The 9087-nt window shown below is 41.4% G+C and overlaps 1 protein-coding gene across 1 annotated transcript; it reads left to right on the forward strand.

Annotated features, from left to right (window-relative positions):
* Positions 1–1175: 1175 nt before the first annotated feature.
* On the forward strand, positions 1176–8352 carry taldo1 (transaldolase 1). The gene is made up of 8 exons (XM_062398069.1): positions 1176–1367; positions 4591–4714; positions 5379–5486; positions 6143–6274; positions 6413–6588; positions 6896–7093; positions 7686–7831; positions 7913–8352. The coding sequence occupies exons 1-8, from the start codon at positions 1268–1270 to the stop codon at positions 7943–7945; spliced, it is 1017 nt and encodes a 338-aa protein (XP_062254053.1). The 5' UTR covers positions 1176–1267; the 3' UTR covers positions 7946–8352.
* Positions 8353–9087: the final 735 nt, after the last annotated feature.

The following is a 9087-nucleotide window of genomic DNA, read 5'->3' on the forward strand; positions in this document are numbered from 1 at the left end:
GAGCACCTTCATATAGCATCAATGCAGCTATTATTATTATTATTATCATTATTAGTATTGGACACACACATCTCTTAGAGCTCAGTTAAATAACTGATCGATGACTCAATTGCATCTCACTGTCCTCATCTGTCTGTTTACTGTTCAATGTGTAATTTATTATTTATTCTCATCCCCATTCGCTGCCACTAAGAAAGCCTCTGTACCAGCTTCCTTTGGCCCAAACAAAACAAATCATAATGTTCAAACTCTCACTGGTGTATGTTTTAAGATTCTGCTGTGCATGCTCTTACATCTGTGCCTCTACATTTAATGTTTCAGCTAGTGTCTAACAAAGCAGCACAATCTTGTCTTTGTTCAAAGTCTGACGCTGGACTGTTTTTAAAATCACCTGCTGAAAGTGGAACGGTTCCCAGCGAGTATGATTTATGACACAACCAGTCTGTGAGCCAGTCATGGTCCAACAGGCAACTTACACAAGTGTGATGTGGAAACTCTGCCTGTTGCACATGCTGCATACTGAGAGCGGTACTTCACAGGCAGCTTCTATCCAGCAGTTTCCTTTGGATCCCCCCTGTTGACATTTGAGGAAAAATAAGTCGTGGCTCTTTTCTTCTTTTAGTGGAAAAAACCATATCACAAAAGACCATCAATCCTTTAACCACACTGCCTGTGCTTTTGAAGGAAACAGACCATAATATTAAGACCTTCTATGTCACAGGTTTAACTTTTTAAATCATCAACTAACTGAAATTTTAATTTGTAATTTTGAGGTATTAGCTTTGGCTCTACACCCATCTGTATATCTCTCTCTCTCTCCTATCTCTCCATCTATCTATCTATCTATCTATCCATCCATCCATCCATCTATCTATCTATCTATCTATCTATCTATCTATCTATCTATCTATCTATCTATCTATCTATCTATCTATCTATCTGTATCGATATAGAAACCCCTCTCTCTCTCGCTCTCCCTCCTTCTCTCTCTCCTATCTATCTATCTATCTATCTATCTATCTATCTATCTATCTATCTATCTATTCATCCATCTCTCCCTCTCCCTCTCTCTCTCTCTCTCTCTCTCTCTCCCTCCCTCCCTCCCTCTCTCCCCCCTCCTTCCCCCTCTTCCCTCCACTGTGACAGAGTGTATCGGTGCGCGCTCCCGCCTGGCCGTTTCCTGCCCGCTGCTCGCTCCCGTCCCTGTCACAGGTCCTGTGGTGTCTCACGTGTTTCTCTGTATAAAAGCAGCTGCTCGCCTCTCGTCATGTCCAGTGAGTCGCCCGACAAACGCAGGAAGATGGAGTCCGCGCTGAACCAGCTGAAGAAGCACACGGTGGTGGTGGCGGACACCGGGGACTTTCACGGTAACACACCGCGGCAGCTCCGCCAAACGATAGCCTGCTAGCATGCTAACCAACTTAATGTGAATGACCGCCGTGCCAGTTAAATATTAGCATGGGGGGAGGTTCACTCCTCTGGATGCTAGCTAGCTAAGCAGCATGCTAACGGAATGTGTGAGTGTAGGTTACACTAACTTTTCAACTACAAAAAGTGACAAGCTCGTAAGCGGATTACTTGTTTCCCAATTTAGTAACAGTAGCTTAACTTAGCCTCTGTGGCTAAAGCTAGCTAACTAACATTATAGCTCAGGTGCATTGTTTACATTATCCTCCCACCTGCCTCACAGTGTTTTTACTTTAAATTAACTACTTGTGCACATGGCATACATATGGACGAGTTTTCAAACTGTAGCTGGTGTGGTGACTCAACGTGGAACAAGGTGTAATCTGTGTTTTTACTTCCTCGTTCTTCTCTATTTATGCCACAGAGGGGAGAAGGTCATGTTTCTCAATGGGTCAGAATGAGGAACAGTTTGCATAAGACACTATTACATTGTGATGCAAACCAGAAAGTTCCTCATGCACACTCTGCACAGTCAGGATGACACGACACAACTGCTGTGTGCAGCCAGGCGTGACAGCAGCCAAGCGGATTATGTTACACATACACACACACACACACACATACGGCTATACTCGCACAGCAGGACATTATGCTGCCTGCAATGGTGATATTCGCCATAGATTCATCTGTAAAAATGTTAATTGTGTCTGTAAAATATAAACAAACTTCTATTCTACAGATGATTTTGTCAAAATTGTTTCTTGCCACGAACTGTCGTAAACTCAAAGATATTCACGGTACCGTCATGTGTCAGGTGTGAAAAGGGAGAATTGTGACTTTTCGAAATAGAACCAGCAGATCTAGTAACGTATGCTATAAAATTACCAGGAAATTGTGTAATTATCTAAATGGTTGTCCTATAAAATTTACTTTCTGTATCGACTCATAACAGTAATAACAGTAACTGTCCTAAACTCAAAGATATTCATGGTAGTGTCATGTGTGGCAAAGGAAAGAGACGATTGTGACTTTTCACGGTGGAACCATCAAAATGTTGTCATTTGAGAACTAAATTGACCAGGAAATTATTGAATTATATAAACGGTCGTTGGATATTTAGTTGGAGCCTAAAGTAAAGACTAGTACTGTAATTTTGGAGCTGCTGTTTTCATCTAATGGTTTTATTGTGTGAGTATTGTTTCATATTAAATTACACCTTTTAGACCGTGCTTTCTTTGAGTCAGTGGTTGCACACAAGCTACTGTATAATTACAATAACACAAACTAATGTATAATTAAGCTCAGTCCAACATAGCTGACAGTCAAATCTGTTGACTGGAATGTAATTGATTTTGAAGCATTTCAATTGCTTGAGGTTGATCATTGATCACGAATAAGAGATATTGAGGGAGTTTTCAATCCCGAATAGAATTATAAAACATTAATTATATAAATTAATAACAATTGGCTGCAAAATAAAACTATAATTAAATTTAGGTGTGCAATGCAGCAACACACAAGGACAGAACTTTCCAACAAATAACAAACACCTTCTCAAGTATCTCATCGCTGGTAAAACACCTTTGGCGACAAAAATAATAAAAACAGAGGTAAAGCCGTAATAAGAGCTGTGGTTATTCAGGATTTACAGTTGGTCCTTTTCAAAATGTACACTTATGTCTGGTTTATGAAATCAAGGTTTTGCCCAGATGTTGTAACGCTTCTCAGGTTTCAATAGTTGCGAGTGTAGACATGTTAAAATCAAGCACCAACGCCTCGGTTACACACAGACCTGCAAGAGCATGGTCAAACATGCTACAACACCACCGTCTTACTTCACTTCTCTAATAAGTGGCGTTTAATGTTCTCTGGAACATTACATTAACTGGTGGCAGGGGCCTGATGGGGCCCGTGTCATTTGCTTATATGCATACTAATATCACGTCTAGATTAAGGTAGCATTGTGATTTTTTTTTTTTTTTTTTTTTAGTACGCTATTGAGTTTCTTTCTTTCTATAATGTTCACTTTCATTTAATCTTTCTAGTATCTGCATGCACTACAATACAGAACAGTGGGTGTGTAGAAAACTGGTTTTCTGTACACATGCGTGACACGGCTAGCAGTTAAATCAACATCATTCTTCACAGTGAAATGTTTGTTTTACCTACAGTGGTAATTTAGATGTACTTTCGCTTGCTTTCTATACGTATGATCAGTGCAAAAGGAACTGCATGTCCTTAATGGCCATTTGGGAGCACTATTACATTATGGAGCGTTAGGTAACTACCCATCTGCCAACAGGCCGGAGCCCGTCTTCTAGGAATACATTTACGAGGAGCTCATAAACTGTGTAGGGTCTCGAACTGTATATCACCAGTATCCAGTCCAAACCCTCTGGTCTACTGAGGAATCCATTCTTTCTGCTGGATGACGTTTGAGAGACAACTGGCTGCAGAACAGAGGCAGTCTTTGTTCTTGCGGCTGCAGCAGCTTGCAACACTGACTGAACTCACACTAAACCACTTTTCCCCTTGACAAGGACCCTGCCGCTCTCTCATATTAAATCAAAAGTTTCAGGTCAGTGCTGTGAGCGGCAAGAGGGCTGATTTTAAAACCTTCCTCCAGGCTCTGGAACAACCTTAGTTACCATTACTCATCTTTATAAGTCAGTTTGTGTTAACTGTTAAGTACAGAAACGTATAATCCAGCTTTTGTAATAAACAACCATTTAACCAATTATCATACAGGGAAACATTTGTCTTTCCAAAGGTGATGTTAAATTGTGTTATTTCATGTGCTGTTCATCTGCCTCGAATGAACAGGTTTATCAGAGAATGGTGAAGTGTAACATCTACACACTAGATGGCGCAATTGCTTCACCAGACCAGCTGTATGTGGTTGAGTCAACAAGTCGGAGTCCTTTCCAAATTATAATGTGTAGAAAAGCTGCTTTTGAAGGAAAACCTTGAGTTACCGTATCAAACTGAAATCTGAGGTTTATGGCATATTTACATTGAAAAGGTTAAATAAAAACAAATCTTTATTATTATTAAACCTTAACTAAGGCCTGTAAGATTGTATTAGAAATGCAAATTTAATGCAGAAAACAAAAACAAATCTTGAACTCAATGAGTAATATGATATGCATGTATGTGACCTTGCTGTGTCTTCCCACCCTGCAGCTATTGAAGAGTACAAGCCTCAGGATGCCACCACAAACCCTTCACTCATCCTGGCTGCTGCCAAGATGCCAGCCTACCAGCAGCTGCTGGATCAGGCCATTAAATACGGCATCGCCAAAGGCGGGTAAGAAGTTTCACACGTTAAAGAGCTAAACCAGACACCTTTTGAATTATACAATTATTTTAATTACACCTCTTTGATAAGACCAGAGGTAAGCCTGAATAGACGCAGCTCTGACGACTGAGTTAATCTGTGAAGAAAAGCAAAAGTATCATGTTAAAGTATTATTATTCAAGATGTGATTTGTCTAACCGGTTACATCAGAGCACAGAGGTGTGAAAATAAGGGAAGGGCCATTCTACGATTCAAGTGGGAAATTATAGTCGACACTTAGAACAATCATAAAACAAAATGTACAGGAATGAATGAATGAGTGAGTGTGTGTGGGTGTTGTTGTTAAATATTACACTTTGTGTGCAGGTGACTGTCGTGGAAGATATTTATGTCTTGTGGCCGGGGGGGAAGAAGCCATTCCACTGTCTGGGGGGTCCTTTTTTACCTTATGGCAGAATGGATGTTGTATTCACAAGCTTCCCCAGGCCCTTGCACCCTGCTGGTGTGGTTGAAGTATTCCAGGCGGTGAAGCATGCTGCCCCTGTAGAGTTCCCTGAGGATTGTGGTCTCAGTCCAATTCTTAGGTGTCTGATCCCATAGAGACGCTGATGGGACCCATGTTCAGTCCTTGTGGATGTTTGAGACATTCTGTTATGTTTCCTCCTTTGTTCAGAACTGAGGACGAGCAGGTAGCCCACACCATGGACAAGCTGTTTGTGAGTTTCGGGTTGGAGATTCTCAAGAAGGTTCCAGGCAGAGTCTCCACTGAGGTGGATGCCAGGTAGGTGCAAGCGACATGTCAAACTATGACAGGAAGCACTCCTAGTCTTTCTCCCTCTCACACACACGTGTGTCTGTCATCGTCAGACTGGCTTTAAACAACACAATTTGGTCTCATCCAACCAAAATGGAGTATATTTGCATACAGAGCAGACAATTGAAATTGAAGAACACAAAAGGTGCAGTGAGAAACGTGAAGATACATTTCAATGGCAGGTATGAACTGAAGTGCTTACTCGAGACAGAAGCATGCACCTGACCTGAACAGTGGTAACGGCAGTACCCAGAGGGAATTCCGGCTGCCTTCAGCATTATTCATAATAGATTTCAGCAAACTGGTATTCACAGAACCACTTACAGTTATGTCGTGACTCCTATGTCAAGAATACACTTCTTCCTTTCATAACATTTGCTGTGACAATAACTGCATTTATCTAAAAACAACTTTTTGCTTTGTCTGTCGTCCATCTTTTCACACAAGGGAAACAAAAGGAGCAAACGTGTGTTTTGAATGTATTTAGGAACATATGATCACGTAGCAGCTGGGGATCAAACCACCTCTTTACTTAATAAACCTAAACTCCCAGCAGCCCCCTTAATCACTGCAATTACACAAGCCAGTAATGCTTCATGTCTGTGTTGTTGTACCCCTCACAGATTGTCTTACGATAAAGATGAAATGCTTGCCAAGGCTCTGAGGCTCATCGCTCTGTACAAAGAGGCAGGCATCAGTAAGGAGCGTGTGCTCATCAAACTGTCTTCTACCTGGGAGGGGATCCAGGCTGGCAAGTGAGTGTGTGCTGTGTGATCACTATGGTCCAGAAGTTGGTTTCAAATCGCACAGCAGGAAACAATGCCTGTTGTCATCTGGACCGATTTGCTGTTTGTATGGTTTTTGAAAATAATTGTTCTCTTTTCTTTGTGCAGGGAGCTCGAGGAGAAGCATGGCATTCACTGCAACATGACCCTGCTGTTCTCGTTCGCTCAGGCTGTGGCCTGCGCAGAGGCCAATGTTACGCTCATATCACCCTTCGTTGGACGCATCATGGACTGGTACAAGGACAACACAGGCCGTAAGAGCTACGAGCCACATGAAGACCCAGGTAACACTGTCAATGAAAGCCGCCTCTCTGTTTGTTATGGTGTAAAAGTAAACATAAATGTATGGATTTATGTTTTTAGGATGTGCATAACTCTTCTCACACACATATATCCGTTTATCATAGAATGGGAACATGCTTCAGCTTCTTGTAGAACATGGGGTAAATGTGGATTATGTTTCCACTAGCCTTAATAAGCCTATAAATAAACACATGTTGTTAGAGGAGAGATTAGTTTGAACATGGTGGAACTGTAGTGGAACCTGAGACGTCCACATGTTTGACTAATCCCTCCCTCCCCCACCCGAAGGTGTGCTGAGTGTGACCAAGATTTACAACTACTACAAGAAGTTTGGCTACAGCACCGTGGTGATGGGCGCCTCCTTCAGGAACACGGGTGAGGTCAAAGCCCTGGCAGGATGCGACCTGCTCACCATCTCCCCTGGGCTGCTGGCAGAGCTCAGCGAGGATCACAGCACCGTCACAGAGATGCTCAATGTGGAGAAAGGTACTGCTCTCTGTCTCAAAGCCTTCCTGCTAAATACTTGTATTGTTCATGGACATTCACTGAACTGTAAATATAGAAAGGGCAGAGGTTTGACCAAAATACTTCAGATTTAACCTCAGTTGGACTAAATTCTTTGACGCCTAGTGAGATAAAAATAAATATGGAAATAAAAAAACCTAATAAACCCCGGCTTCTCTTCACAGACACCTGTGATTACAATTTTACGCTTGCTTCAAAGGACAATTGTGTGTAGTTGTTGGCCGTCGTATATAATTATATGGAGACAGTATTGCCGTGACTGATTATGGGATAGAGGCACAGTAACTAGTTAGGCCAGGAGTTCAACTGAGCTACCAAACCAAAACGCACTCTAAGCAAAGTTTAAACCCGAGGGTTTTTTTAATTGATTACCTTTATTTATTTCTGAAGCAGAGGACATGAAATAAAAAAAACATTTGATTAACATAAAACATTTGTCCCATTGTAAACTATTACCTTTTCCCTAAACTTTGAACAATTTTAAGAAAGGCGTTAGATCGACTTTTCTCCAGCCTCCTCTTCCTCAAACATGTCTGAATGTTTGTTCTTGCAGCCAAGGCCAGTGATCTGGAGAAGATCCACCTGGATGAGAAGGCTTTCCGCTGGGAGCACAACGAGGACCGCATGGCGGTGGAGAAACTGTCTGATGGCATCCGCAAGTTCGCTGCAGACGCCATCAAGCTGGAGACCATGATCAAAGTAAGGGGGTCGGGCAGCTGAGAGATGATTCCCAAGGTGTTGTTGAGTTTGCCATGCTCACTTTCTGTTTTTGAATCACAGGAGAAAATGCTCAGTGTGAAAAACGGCAAGTAAAGGACAGATCTGGTTTCTCCGACGTGACAGAAGGTCCAAAGCACCAGAAGGCCTTCCCCTCTCCTCACCTGACTAAACTCCAGGTCCCCTCCTGAATGAACAACTCTCTTCTACTAGACTGGGACCAGCGGTTTTCCGACCAATCATAAATGCTAATGTCTGTGAGGTTTTTGTGAAATATTTACTAGAAAATTAAACGGAAAGGAAAAACGTAAGCACTTTTGCAGGCGAAATGTCTTAATGAGACTTGAATAGTAATCGTGTGACTACTAGAAAGGACCATGTGCTCTATTGGTCCAGGAAGGAAGATTAATTAGCTCCACACTCGGGTCGATAAAGACAACTGTACCATCATTTCTTAGAATATTGTATTTTGCTCTTTGAATAAATAAACATCTTAACCTTCACGGGTGTTTTCGTATTGCTGCTACTTTCTTTAACTGTTGCAGCAGGAGTCTGACTGTGTGTTGAGATTTTTTTAAGGTTCATGACTGGAGGTAAACTATAATTATCTTATTCTGGTCCTTGTGCGTGCAGCTAGTCTTGAGTCTTATGCACTCTCTGGTTGAGCCGGTTTAACCTCATTCCACTTCTGACCAAATTCAGCTAAACGTCCTCTTAACTTCCTGAGTCCTGTAGACACACACACATTCACTGGAAGCTCCTTACACATGTTTGATGTCGTAGTAGAATTACATATTGGGACTTCAAAACTTTACCAGTGGCAGTAAAGGTAATATGAGTCTTCATTACTTTGACTTGCGCTTTAGAGCTTTGATTTCTTTGTGGTTGTTGTGTTTCATTGATGCGGAGTTTAGAGTCAACACAATATTAGTATTTCTCCGGAGCTGGGAGATTTTGGTCTTGTGATTACTAAATTATATTTGGGTTACCAGTTTAATCTTTAAGCTGATGATAATTATTGCTCCTAAACAGGAATGAATCTAATAATGAGCTTGATTTAAAGTATTTATTTAAATAATATCCTCAGAAAAGCGACACCCGTGTACTTCAGTGGTCAGTTTACAACAAATAATAATACAAAATGTACTTTAACGTGTTTCTTCAAAAGGGGTTAAGTCGGGTTCATTAGATGTGCAAAATACTTTCAAACCTGTTTTGGTAGTTGTGTTCTAGGAAAA

This window comes from Platichthys flesus, chromosome 1, assembly GCF_949316205.1.
Source record: "Platichthys flesus chromosome 1, fPlaFle2.1, whole genome shotgun sequence".
In the NCBI taxonomy this organism is placed as follows: domain Eukaryota; kingdom Metazoa; phylum Chordata; class Actinopteri; order Pleuronectiformes; family Pleuronectidae; genus Platichthys; species Platichthys flesus.